We start from the raw sequence: 14,023 nt of genomic DNA on the forward strand, positions 1-14,023 counted from the left end.
TAGTGGCTCACAACCATCTGTAATGGGATCTGATGCTCTCTTCATGTGTGCCTGAAGACAGATACAGTGTACTCATATAAATAAAATAAATAGTAACTTAAAAAAAAACTGGATTACAAATGACTTCTGTGGAAGGACCATGACAACTTAAGAAAGAGTTTATTAACATGAAATATTAGATATTTGCTAAAATTATAAAAAAGGAGACCCTACAAAATATATCAAAATGATTTATTAATGTTTAAAGCTAGAAAAGTCAGCTGGAGGGAACTCATTTTATCAAACTATTATAGTATGTTAAAAACTTCCATGTTTATAGGATCTTTAAAAGTTAGAATTGAGAAGGCTTACATGCAAAGGTAGATTTTAGCATACATGAGCCTTTTTCTATCACTAAATATTAAAATTCTTTTTTCTTTTTTGTTTTTTCTTTTATATTAAAATTCTTAATAATAGCTGGGCGGTGGTGGCGCACGCCTTTAATCCCAGCACTTGGGAGGCAGAGGCAGGTGGATTTCTGAGTTTGAGGCCAGCCTGGTTTACAGAGTGAGTTCCAGGACAGCCAGGGCTACACAGAGAAACCCTGTCTCAAAAAACCAAAAAAAAAAATTCTTAATAATAGTATCGTTTTGAATATACCTGTGAGTTTTCATGCCCGCTCATGAACATTTGAAGAAAGTTGAGCCAAACTTACTTTCATTCCTTTTATTTGGTATTTAACCATCTTCATGAAATCTACAAAGAAAAAAATATGGTGACAGTTTGATCCCTTTTTATCATTTTCTATAGCCTTATCAAATTGCTAAAACATAAACTATGTAATTTCTACTTAAAATCATCCCAGTTTGTGAAATAGAGGACAAGGAAAATATGGAAAGCATTTAACTATTTTGTCATAGATTCCTGCCACATAGAAATTTGTTGGAGACCTGGAGAGAAAACTGCACTCATATCTTAAAACTGAAAAATACTCCAGCCTAAATATTTTCCAGGATAAATTTGAACTGCTTAGTTGTGCAGATAACTTTAGCCAAAGATTGAGTCAACATAGAAAGTCCTTCCCCTTCTCTTGTTCTAGTGAGGCTCCTGAAAGTCTCAATCCAGATGCCTTTCTTTACTGTATAGCAGAATCAATGTTTTCTCCTCTGGGTGAATAGTGTAATACAACAGCTTCTCTAGTTAAATTGTGGTCAGAGCAGTAACCATGAGTCGTAGTTTAGAAATAGGTGTATCTCCAACTTTTCCTTTCTCTGTCTTTTTGCCTATGTCTTTGCTTAACATAAGAAAACTTTTACAATTCTTTTATGAATTAATACTTATTTATAATGATTTAACAAATTATCTCTTTTAGGACTATAGAACCCATATATAATAAATCAATATCATTATTGTGGCTAACAATAGAGAAAAAGTCACTCATTCTATGAATTGTTGTGCCCACACTCTGGGATTGCTCACTCACTTTTTAACTTTCAAAAAAATAAAAAACAACTCAGGGCCTTACATAGGCTTGAACATGCTAGGTGAACACTGAGTTGTATTTGCATCCCTGAATCCCAGCTTTGGAATGAGACAAGAAAAATTTGGGGGTGTGTTTATGTGTGTGTTTTTTATGTGTGGGGATGCAGAGGCCAGAGACTGAGTTGGGTATTTCTTCTGTCATTCTCTAGCTTATTTTTAGAGACAGGTTATTTCACTAGTTTTACAAGACTAGCTGATCAGCTGGGCAGTGGTGGTGCACTCCTTTAATCCCAGCACTTGGGAGGCAGAGGCAGGCAGATTTCTGAGTTCGAGGCCAGCCTGGTCTACAGAGTGAGTTCCAGGACAGCCCGATCCTGTCTCTGGGGAAAAACAAAACAAAACAAGACTAGCTCCAAGCACACTTCTGTTTCGCCATCCCCAGCTATAGGATTAGAGACACTTGCCTCCACACCTAATTTTTACTTCAGTGCTGGCTCTCTGAAGTCATAACTTCATGTTCACACAGCAAGCACTTTGTGGACTGAGCTGTAGTCCCAGCACCCAGGATGTTCATTTTTAACATCCTTCAATTCTTTGCAGCATGAAGCCTAACAAGGGATTTTAATTTGGTGGGCTTCATTTCTTTGATATTTTGCTAAAAGAAGATAATAATATTTACAGTGGAAACAGGTACAAATGATATTATCTTATCTTGCAAAGTATTTAGGAAAATCATATTTTAACTAGAAGTTCTCATGAATCAATTAACAATTATTTGTTTTATTTTTAATTCTCTCACATGTGCACGTGTACTGTGTGTGTGTGTGTGTGTGTGTGTGTGTGTGTGTGTGTGTGTGTGTGAAGTTGCCAGAAGAGGCCAGAAGCGGGCATCAGATTCCTTGGAACTAGAGTAAAACACTTTTGAGTTGTCTGATGTGGGCATTAGAAACTGAGTTGGGGTTCTTTGGGAAAATAGTATGCACTCTTAATGCTAAATGGCCTCTCTAGTCCCAGGTCTTGTGAATCTTATTAACTGATGTGTTTCAGTTTCGGTCAATTTGTTGCTACCATAGAATTCAACATTTGATGATTCTCGCTGTCTAGAGTGCTTGCTTCCCCCCACCACTCTTTTGACCATATTATAATCCCCTCACATCATTATTTAGCACTGCCCACAGAAACTCACTCAGTGCTTGCCACAGACTTGAGTTTAACTATTGGCTTGGGATAACATCTCAACATGAAAAGAGAGCTGGAATTGAAATCAGGATGTCAGAATAATGTTATTTATAGTAGGTAATTTCCTTTGATCTGGGCCTTCTTAACTCCACAGGTAAAATTAAGGAAATAGGCTTTTTGATTTTTTTTTCTAGTTCAAAAACTATGTGATTCTTTGATTATAGTACTGATTTTTTTTTTCTGAAATTAAGAGATGAACTTTAGTTAAGTAACTCTATATACTTAGATAGGAAACTGGAGGGTCCAGGTAAGATGACCAACAATCTCAGTTTGCCCATAGCTCTCCCAGTTTTGCACAGAAAACTCAGTGTTCCATGAATTCTCAGTCCTGGGGAAATAGCCATATTTTTTGGTCTTCATAGCTCTGGGGGGAGGGGTGGTGGTGGTATGTGAATACTAAAAGACATTCTTTTTCTTTTGTTGCAACTTGAAGTTGGGTTGTTTGTTTGTTTGTTTTAAATGTTAGGGGTGAATCTTGAGTAGAGAAAAAACCTAGACAAACACATATTATGCAAATAAGCCTTCTTCTCTGCATGATATTTAAATATTGAGCCAGTTGCTGTGGAGAGTCTTCTCTGTGCCAGACGTTATGTTAAGCTATGGTGTCAAGGTTAGATATATAGGTGATTGTGTTCCTGTACCTAGGGATCAAGTAGGAAACTGAAATGTAGCTCCTGAGGAAAGCTCACCACAGGCTACAGGATGTTATTGTGACAAAACACACTGAACTGTCAGGGGAGGGGAGTGGCTGCTAGTGATTAAGAAGAAAAGGGCCTTAAGGCTGCTCAGAATCTAGATTCAGTTTGGAGGTGGCTGGCCAGAAAAATTGAACAGTGATGTTTTTAAGCAATGCACAGTTCCGGAACACCCAATTGTCATAGAAACCACCAGGGAATCTGCCATTAATTCCAAAGGAAGCAAAATCCTCCAAGACAAGGAATAGGCAGTTTGGAGGATGACTAGTGGGGAACGGCAAAGCAAAGGAGTCAGGGAAAAGAAACTACTATCTGAGACCATGTAGTTTTTCTCTTTTCATTTCTCCTCCTTTCAGAGTTCCCCCCTACCTTCGTGCTTCTTTAGTCTTGTCAGGCACTCACCACTGCATTAGGGAGTTTGACATGCTGTAGTGGAAAAGATTCGTTTGGAGCTCAAAAAGGTCTCTATGACTTCCTAGCTGTGCTGGGATTCTGCTTATTTTAAAATAAAAGCATACAAAACTATGTCATTGGTTTGTTCTCAGAAGCAATGAGATAATTAATGTGTGTAGGATGCATAGAGGAAATGGGAGCTCTTTTTATTTGATCATCTATGTTAGAACTCTCTCATTCATGTGTCTTCAAAGACATTCCAAGGGAGAAGTTGAAAAGACAATGTTAAGAGGGACATGAATCACTTCTTCACCTTTTACTCAGCTATCTAATATTCCCCAGTGTGTGTGTGTGTGTGTGTGTGTTCGATATAACTTAAGTGAGTCAAGAAACTAGCCCCTCTCATGGCCACACATTTGTGGTTCTTTTATGGTTTTGCTTTCTCTGTGTGCCAGGCAGGTGTATGGGTAGCAGGGGAGAGGAACCTGTGAATGTAGGAGAGGTGGCTCCTGACTATATGTGTTAAAACCTGATTCCTGCCACCCTGCTCCTATGCTATAGTGAGGGCAGTTAGTAGGCAGGTCTTCTGGGACAAGTTCTGGTGCTGCAGGGAATAAACCACGGATACACATTTACAGGGAAGGGTAGGTCACCACTGGGGTCTCATTACCTGCTCTGGAGCTCTTCTTTGTTTGGTTAGCTTCGGAAGTTCAAGAAGTTTAAAAGTTGCTCATGTCTCTGCCTCTGCCAGTGCTGTCCTTTATCAGAATTTCTCTCTCCCCTTATCCCTTCCCCCAGAATCCAACAGTCTTCCTAGTTCCTCCCAGTTTCTCCAAAATTCTTTTCTCAACCTTACCACTGCTTACCCCTCCATACTTTACCCAATCCTAACACCAAGACTTCATGATTTTCTCTATCTCCCTCTACCTAAATTACCATCCTCTGAACTGTCTCTCTGGGAATTCACAGGACTCCATTCAAACAAACCTTAAGCCTTTCCCAAATCTTTCCCTCCCCTCTCCCTTCTCTTTCTCTTCTCCCTTCCCTTCACCCCTTCTCCATTTTCACTTCCTTGTATTTTCCTCCCTCTTTCCTTCATCCCTCCCACCCCTTTCCCCCATTACTCCCACCCTTTCACTCTGACTGTTTACCTCCCTTCCTCTCTTCCCCCCTCCAAACGTAGTGGTCCCTTACCCCCTTCCTCAGCTAACCCAATAAATTATTAACTTAAACACAAGTAACAGTTCCCATTGTTTATTGATTATCTAAAAGTATTACTTGAAAATTGCTTTTATTGAAAAAAGACAACAGAAACTATGTGATAAAGTAATTTTGATTAGAAAATAACAAAATCAGTCTACCAACTACAGTTTTCAGTGTTAGTTTCTAAAATCTATTCGCATGCATATTGTTAATGTGAATTGTGATTAAAAAAAAACCCAGCCCTACATAATGCAGGGTTCAAAGAGGGAGGCATGCAAGGTTGGTGGGGAAAAGCAGCTCAAAGTCGTCAGGTTCAGTCCATCATCCAAGAGGCAGCGTCGTTGTACAGGTAGCCTTCGTTCATAGCCAGAGGTTCAGTGGAAGATTCAGAGAGCAGCAAATGCTGATGACAGCTGAGGTAACAGAAGACAGATGGCCAGAAGTCGCTAGGACCCACCATCTAACCAGCAATTATTTCATCACGCCGTCTTCGATTCCACCTGTGCCTGAAGCAATTGTAATGACAATAATGTGATGGAAAGGACACAGTTCGGGTGCTCCACTCGATGTTTGGGTCATGTGTCTCAAGCCAATGGATTCCAAGAATCAGAGGGTAGCGTGGTGCATGAATAATGTCAAACTGGAGTTCTTCAACGTGGTTTCCTATTTTGACTTCAACAGGAGGGGTTTCTTTGGTTATGGGTCCATTAATCAGTGGACGCCCATCGACCGTTTCGAGCATGAGAGGGAAGATGTTATTGCGGATTGGTATCTTCTCTCGAAGAACCACAGAGCGGTCGATGCTGTTTCTGTAGGAGCCCGAATCCACCATCGCTTGTTCAAAGAACTGCCGTCTTCCAAGCCTAATCTCAACAGTTAGCCATAGGGTACGGGACATAGATATGGGAAGAGAGGGGGACGCGTATTTGTAGATTGGCCCGCCCGGGATCCCCCTTACCGCCGGGCCTCCATGTTTCCCGCCTGCTGGGCACGGTGAGGCTTGACAGGGCAGTCTCTGGCAAAATGACCAGGATGGCCACAGTAGAGGCACAAGTGGCCTTCGAGGCGTCTGGCCCGTTCAGCCTCGCTGAGATGGGGGCGATTACTTGTAGCTTGAACAGGCTGGTTTTCAGTGGGTGGACTCTCTGACCCATTTTCCTCTTCAGAGGATGATAAACTGGAACCAGCCCCGCCACTTGTCTTCTCTTCTAGGGTGACGCACTCAATGATCACATCAGATAGGTTGGTGGCTGGATTTGTGCAAGACAGTTCATTTTGAATAGAACTGGCAAGCTCTTCTTGAAGTTGGATGCAGAGTGTGCTTTCACCCAAATTTAACTCTTGAGCAATGAGGTGGAAGCAGGATGAGTATCTGGGAGCAAGGCCTTCCCCTTGGCGAAGCTGAGGGAGGCCCTGGTTAGCAACTTCCAAACTTTCTGGATTGTCAAAAATATCTTGGAGTGCTCGCAGGAGCCTTTCAAGTTGCTCCAGCAGGGGGTTTTGACTATCTAATAAGGGCTGGAACAACCTTCCTGCTTCACCTGAGAAGAAGCTGCTAACAAAGCTCACTAGAGCTGCTTCAGTGGGATACCCTCTGGTTCTCAGGTAGCGGTTTAACTGAACTAAAAACTCAGAGAGTTTCTGAAAATCCTCACTGAAGGCCAAAGGGTACTCTAGGGGCAAAGTTGCAGCCTCTAATTCACGGTGGACCTGTTCTGTTCCTGTTCTCACAACTCTTAGGCCCTCTAGGGATTCTTCAGGTACTGAGAGTTCTAGGAACTCCTTGGCATCTGAGGGGTCCAGGGGCTCCTGGGGCACCCAAGGCTCCAGAGTCTCCTGGTTAGCTGGAAGGTACTCCAGCTGTACTGAGGTGTTCTGGTATTCTGAAACCGTCTGAGACTCCTCATCACTTGTAGAGTTGTGGAGCTGTGAATTCTGGACCTTCTTGAAGGCTGGGGTACCCTGGTTGTCTGTGAGCTCTGCCTCACAGACTGCTGGGAGATCATAACCCCTTGGGGACGGCTGGGGCTTCTGGGTTGCTGGGGACTCCAGAGCCTTCTGGATCTCCTGGGGTTCCTTGACTGCTGAAGCCTTCCAGGCTGCGAGCTCCTGGAGCTCTGGGGGGTTGCGAGCCTTCTTGACCTTTGAAGGCTCTTGGAGTCCCCAGGCTGCTGTGGAATCCAGGGGGTCTGGGGGCTCCCAGGACTCCTTGACCTTTGGAAGCTCCTGTGGTCCCCAGTACTCCTTGAACTTTGGGGATGAATGGGGCTCCTTGATCCCTGGGGATCCCCTGAACTCTGTGATGGCTGAGGGTCCTCCAGACTCCTTGATCTCTGGGACTCCCATGAGGTCTCTGATGGCTGAAGGTTCCCTGGGCTCCTTGATCTCTGAGGGGCCCCTGGGCTCTCTGATGGTTGAAGGTTCCCTGGACTCCTTGATCTCTGGTGGTCCCCTGAGCTCGCTAAGGGCTGAGGGTTCCCTGGGCTCTCTGATCTTTGTGGGATCCCTGGGCTCTGTGGTTGCTGGAGGTTCCCAGGGGCTTTGTGATGCCCTGGCTGCTGGAAGTTCCAGTAGCACTGGGGAATCTGGGGGCTCTTGGGCCTCTGAGGGCTTTCGGGGTGGTTCATGCTCTCTGGCTGCTCCGGACTTCTGGAGCTCTGGTATCTGGGCCTGGAGGGCAGCATTTTCTTCCACGAGCCTCTTCACTTGAGCCTGCAGAATTTCATTCTCCAATTTCAGAGCAACATAGGAAGCTGCTAAGTCCTCTACCATCTTTTGAGGAAACTGGCCTGGTTTGGCAATTTGCTACCAAGAGAGATTGAGTAGCTGCTTGTGAGGTCTTTGCTGAAAGCGGCTCACAGGCAGACGTCAGGCTCAGTGACTTTTCCAAGGGGTGGGGATTTGGACCCAGCCAAGGCTGATTACCAAGAGGTCACTGGGAGCCTCAGAGCTCAGCACCGGGAGGTGTGAGACACACTGTGAAGAGAGAGGGAGCTGAGGATCAGAAACTGTGGAAAGCACTCATTCTATATAAATCAACAAAATCTGTCCAACTCTGCTTGGTTTCTTTTACCACAAGCTCATGTTCAAGAACTGGGGTATATATACTTGCTCTGACCTCATGACATTTTACTAGCACATGACCCAGACTGTACATGTCAGTTTGCATTCTTTTGAAACTTCACATTATATCAGAAACAATTGCCCCATATACCTTTGCTTTAAATCGTTTTTAATTTCTAGTGTCTGCCTAATATTTCACTGTAACATTTGGATGTTAGCAGCTGCTTTCAGCGACCAAATCAGATGTTTTGAGCGATATGGAGATTTTAGGTTCGGTGGTGGGGCTAACTCAAGAGATATTTTGAGAGACTAGCACAGGAATTGGGCGTGGGGATGCTCTTTCTCACACCTCAGAAATCATACCACACAAGTAACCACACACAATCAGACACAGAAGAAACAAGCAAAAGTTAAATAAATAAATAAATAAATAAGCATACATATATACATATTCAGCAGACACATGCATATTATTTATAAAATGCCTAAAAATAGTTAAGAAAATACTCTTTATAGATGTACATTACCATTTAGAGATGCGGGGCTGGAGCTCTGCTGTCTGCGTAGCCATCGCTGAGGAGAGCAGTGTGTGAATGGCTGTGGAGGCTTGCCTTTTCTGCACACACTGAACTCAAACAAACACACCCACTCCCAGAACACGTTCCAACTCTCCTCTGTAACGTAGCTATTTTGAGTATGGAAGAGTGGTTTTTTTTTTTTCTTTTGACAGTACCTCACAGTTCCGAGCTAGAAGGAAAGTAGGATGCTGCATCGATGTGAGGCAGCTTCGTGCACTCAGTCCCTGGTTACTTTAATAAATATTTGGTCAGGAAATTGGGAGTAATACCACTGCCCTTGTGAAAAGTTGCAAACATTTCTGAATGACCACAGTGGTTTGGGGCTTGATTTTTTTTTATGTCTGTCTCACGTAACTTACCCGTACTCTATCCACATTGGGTCGTTTGTTTAATTCTTACTTAGAGAGCAAACTACAGCCCTCTCTGTCCTTTCTCCTGCCTACCTACTCAGTCTCGACTGTCCCACCATGAAATATTTTCTTAGCATCTTTACCATGGACAGATCTAGGAAACTTATAATAGAGTAAGAATGCCAGAGAGGCAAACTTTTGATGGGCTACCTTGTAAAGTCCATGACTGATTCTGAATATACCTGCCCAGGGTTTTTCTGCCCACTTGAGCTGCTCAGATAGTTCCTGACAGCACACAGGTATCCCACTTTTACTGGTCTCTCCGTTTTCTCATGCCAAATCATAGTTTTATGCTGGGCATGGACCATGTGGCCATTTTAAGCAAGGACCAGGGACAGCTATTTTAATTGCAGCAATGAGTTAATATAAGGCTACTTCAAGTCACACAATAATTCAGCCATGGCCCAAAGTCTCTTTTAAATGTAGTCAGTTCCACTTATTAGCATAGTGGAATAAATCCTGGAGAAGGAATAGGCCTAAACCACAGTGCTGAATCTGAATGCAGAGGCTTTAAGAAGGAAAGTAAAATCACGTGCAGATTTAGTTTGTTCTGTATCTATCTTGTAATTACTTTAAAAGTAAACCATACATAAAAGCATCACCATTATCAGACAATTTATTCTATTTGTGCAAAAATTTTCAGAAAGCTGAAGCATTCTTTCCCATTTAGAAGAAAAAAAAATCACAGTTGATAATGCCTTCAATTAAAAAAAACAGAGAGATATAGTTATGACATTTGTTTTATTTTCTTATCATTAGTGAGTGGACAATTTGAGACATAATTTAATCTATTTAAGTTGTCTGATGGCCATACTTATACAAACTGACTAGCTTTACTGCTGCGATGTTTATGTGACTCTGATAGTTATTGAGAATTATAAAGCAATCTATACCCAAATTAAGGTTCTTCAAAGTGCTATGCTCTCTAGAATCTTGATTTTTTAATATTCAATACTCTTTTGCTATTAAATAATCATATATGCCATCCCCTTTATGCCTATCTATACTAAACTTGCACAGATTTGGTCATTTTCTTAGTCCTAAAATTTAGAGCCCAAACCTCAGTTTATGCAACTGTGAAATGGAGCCAATAATAGTATTTAACATTGTAGGAGTGGTGTGAATAATCAGTCACTATAATCCAAACTTTCAGGAAACAGATACAGGAGTATCAGGAGTTCAAGGCCTTTTTCAGCTACATAGTGATTTCCAGGCCAATTTGGGCTATGTAAAAACCTATCACAACACACACACACACACACACACACACACACACACACACACACACAAAATGAATGAATGAATGACATAATGTGTGTAAAATCCTTATCATAGTATGAAAGATAATCATACTTAATAAAAGTTAAGAGCAATAATAAGCCCTGTAACAGCAGTAACAATTTTAATTTATTGTTTTTAATCATTGTAGAATTATAGAATTGGATAGGTAAATGTTTCAGAATTGTTTGAGCAAGGATGCTTCATATGAAGAAACCTACAGCTCATAGACTGTACAGCATTAATTTTTCACCACTCCAGAGCTTTTATCTTTCCTTCCTGGTTGGGTCATGGATCATTTACTTTGCCAAATAATTCTCTTGAATTAGAACTGGAGGCACCTAAGCAGGAAGATGAGGTGATTAACATGGGGATTGTCGAGCAGCCAAGATAGATGTTTAAAAAGTCCACGGAGTAAAGCACCAAACAGTGCCTTGCCTAGAGGCATATTTATTCAGTGGGTAAACACAGGGACCTTTCTTCCCTGACTCCCCTTCACTAAAGAGCAAAGACCAAATTTCAACGTCCGTAAGTACAAGTTCCAAACTGCCTAAACATAGAGAATTATTCTCTTTTGAGTGGTTAAAAAAAGCTACACTGACTTTTGTCAAAATGCCTAAAGTGGTTTTAATATCCTGAATTAGTCAAGTAAGAATAGGAAAGTAAGAATAGGGAAGTAATCACATGCAAACGTTCATCATGTTCTCCTGCACTTTAATCCTCCTTACACTCACACATGATGGAGTTTGTGGAGTCTTTAAGATGGTTATGAAAACGTTTTAAGTAAGTGAAGTTTTGTTAACTAGTCAAATGAATATTTCAGGGAAAAAAGACAAATCTGTTCATTTTACAGATGTACAAAGCCTGCACAGTAATAAAAAATGTTCATGCTCAGTTATGTTAATAAGTTGCATATGTTGATTGTTAGCTTAGGAAGAAAGAGAAGGGAAAAGTTGTACGAGATGAAGTTCTACTTTGTACATTCCATTGTGAAGCATGATCTTATTTTGTTGGTAAATGCACATTCTGAAACATTTTAGACCCCTGGCAGTCTTTCTCCTTCAGGCTGGCTGGTCTGCAGCTTTAAGCAACTTAAGTTCCTGCTATTCTCTCTATTAACCCTGTGTAGAACCAACAGGGCAGGTTACCCCACAGGTCTCTGGCACAATGCCCAGTTCCCCCTTGGGGGCAGTCCCACCCTGGTGACTGTTGTGTTCAACATGTTATTCCTATGGTTACGTTAGAGCTTGCAGCGCTTTCTTAAATTTAACCCTTCATGTGCTTAGAACAAATTAAGTCCTTCCTTTTGATTGTCAGCAACACACTGATTACAATGTGTTAACACCAAGACAGTGATAATCACTTATTCCTTTAGCTGTTGAAAAGCCAAGGAAAAATTTCTTCCTTAATACAACAGGGATTCTGAGCACTTGCTTATAGGATGGAGACAGGTTTCATCTCAGGAGCATTCAAGGGAAGTCAAATTTTGTTGTCTTTAAGTCTTGGTTAGTGACATTTATCACCTTCCCATTTTATTTCTTGCCATACACATAAAAACCCTTTTATTTTGATCAGATGTCACCTGTGGAAGACCCAATTTGAAAGTCTTTAAAGAGAAATTTCTTGAGGACGTTATCATTTTTGTAGTATATTTTGAAAGAATGCCGACTTTTGACACTTTTTCTTGTTAGGAAAGCTATTGTAGGGTAAAGAGATGATTTTAGAGGCATACATCCAAGCAGCACTGTAGGGATACAGCAGGCTGCATTTATGTATATGTAAACATAATCAAAGAAAAGGAGATCATGAATCTGAAAGGGGAAAAACATGGGAAAGAGGGCTAGAGGGAAAAGGGGAGGGAGATAATGTAATTGTATTTTAGCTAAAATTTAAAAAATTTTAAAAAGATGGATGTAGTATAGTATTAGCATTAGTTAGCATACTTACGTTATGATTTCAGTTGAATGGCTTCATTAAACTCTGGTGATGGCTGACCTGGCTACAGCATTACAGGAAGGTTTTCTATAATCCAATCTTGGAGACGTGCATACTATGAGAGTCTGAACTTCTCTATTTGCTGCCATCTTCTCTCTACTGTCTTGTGACATTGGTTTGCCCAGAAAGTAATACCAAGTTCAAGCAATACCAAAGGGAGAAAAGAGCGGAACAAGATAGAGGAGAGGGAAGTGGTAGGTATAGGAATGGACAAGGAGAGGGAGTTGGGAAGGAGAGGAAGAGGAGAAAAGAGGAGAAGGAAAGTTTAGAAACAGTCTTTTAAAACTCAATAAATGACTGGCCAGACATGGTGGCACATGCCTGTAATCCCAGTAGCTTGGGAGGCTGGGGCAGGATTGTGTTTGAGAGTTCAAGGCCAGCATTCTGGGTATTGGGTTAAAACTCAACAAATGTATATTTTGTCATTTAAAGACAAAAATATTTATTTTTCAGTTCATTATTTTTTAAATTATGTAAAAGGAAATTTTATTTGTTCACTGATTAGGTTAGCATGTAAAAAACTTTTTTTTTTTTTTTTGGCTTTTCGAGACAGGGTTTCTCTGTGTAGCCCTGGTTGTCCTGGAACTCACTCTGTAGACCAGGCTGGCCTCGAACTCAGAAATCCACCTGCCTCTCCCTCCCAAGTTCTGGGATTAAAGGCGTGCGCCACCACTGCCCAGCAACATGTAAAAAAAATCAGGGCATGAGGCTTGTATGTTAGTTTCAGGTCTGCAGAATATTTAAAAAGAAGTGATATACTTTCAGTGAGGCATTTAGGGGTGAAAGATTAAGGAATGTGAATACCCAACTCTCTCTGTTTTGCTGTGTGAAATGTATTAAGTAGTAGTTTCGAGAGTGCTTTTGAAAAAAAACGTGCTATCAGAAAGACGATAGGGTTTGAGGTAAGGCAAGTCCACATCCAATTCCCAGTGCTGCTTTTTTTTTCACTAGCTGTGTAATTTCAGTCAAGTTATACAGTTTGTCTGAGATTCATTTTACCCATCTGGAGAGTAGGAAATAACAATTAGTAATTACTGAGTTGCTATGAAGATTGAAAACAATGCTAGTATTTAAAAATAGATATTTGCTGAACTGTAGTAGAAGATAAAAATCATATTTCTGGTTCAAAGGATTGTCATTGATTTTCTTGTCAGCTTATCTAGTGTACCTAAACAAAATTCCCCTCAAATATTTATGTATAAACTGAATACATGATTACTCCAATATAATTTGCTTTCCGTAGTGTAAACCCACATTCTTTCTTTCCCACTCTCTTTCTAGAAATAGTTACTGAATACTCAGGTAGTTAATTATACTATTCGGCACTGGTCTATACACACATGCCACCCGCCTCTGTGTGTGTGTTGTGTGATGTATATGCTTGGTGTGTGTATGTGCTAGATGCTGGATATAAAGATAATCCTACTTGGAGTTTTTTTGTCAAAGAACTCACTAGTTAGGAGAACAAAGTATGTACTTTGGTATTAATATGTAGCTAGCTGTTGTTGCTGGATGTTCTAGTGGAGGGGCAGAAAGGAGATAGAAAAAAATTGGGGTATTATTGTTAAAGGCAGTAGAAAGAAGTGTCAAGAAGAATCAAGAGAGACATTATAAAACAAGCTTTTGGGGTGGATTTAAGAAGAAGGTAAGATTTGAACATGTCCATATGGGGATAAAATCAGGATGAATGAAAACAAGAACATCCTTA

The 14,023-nt window shown here is 41.0% G+C and overlaps 1 protein-coding gene across 1 annotated transcript; it reads right to left on the minus strand.

The window, feature by feature from the left end:
* Positions 1 to 5,113: 5,113 nt before the first annotated feature.
* On the minus strand, positions 5,114 to 8,719 carry Rtl3 (retrotransposon Gag like 3). The gene is made up of 2 exons (XM_076918420.1): positions 8,582 to 8,719; positions 5,114 to 7,967 (listed from the first exon to the last, which is right to left on the minus strand). Exon 2 carries the CDS (start codon positions 7,761 to 7,763, stop codon positions 5,946 to 5,948), a length of 1,818 nt encoding a protein of 605 aa, XP_076774535.1. The 5' UTR covers positions 7,764 to 7,967; positions 8,582 to 8,719; the 3' UTR covers positions 5,114 to 5,945.
* Between the last annotated feature and the right edge of the window lie 5,304 nt (positions 8,720 to 14,023).

Source organism: Arvicanthis niloticus, chromosome X, assembly GCF_011762505.2.
Source record: "Arvicanthis niloticus isolate mArvNil1 chromosome X, mArvNil1.pat.X, whole genome shotgun sequence".
NCBI classification, from domain to species: domain Eukaryota; kingdom Metazoa; phylum Chordata; class Mammalia; order Rodentia; family Muridae; genus Arvicanthis; species Arvicanthis niloticus.

Coding starts and splice junctions, on each gene's coding strand:
- Rtl3 (XM_076918420.1), bottom strand. CDS start 7,763: ATGGTAGAGGACTTAGCAGCTTCCTATGTTGCTCTGAAATTGGAGAAT.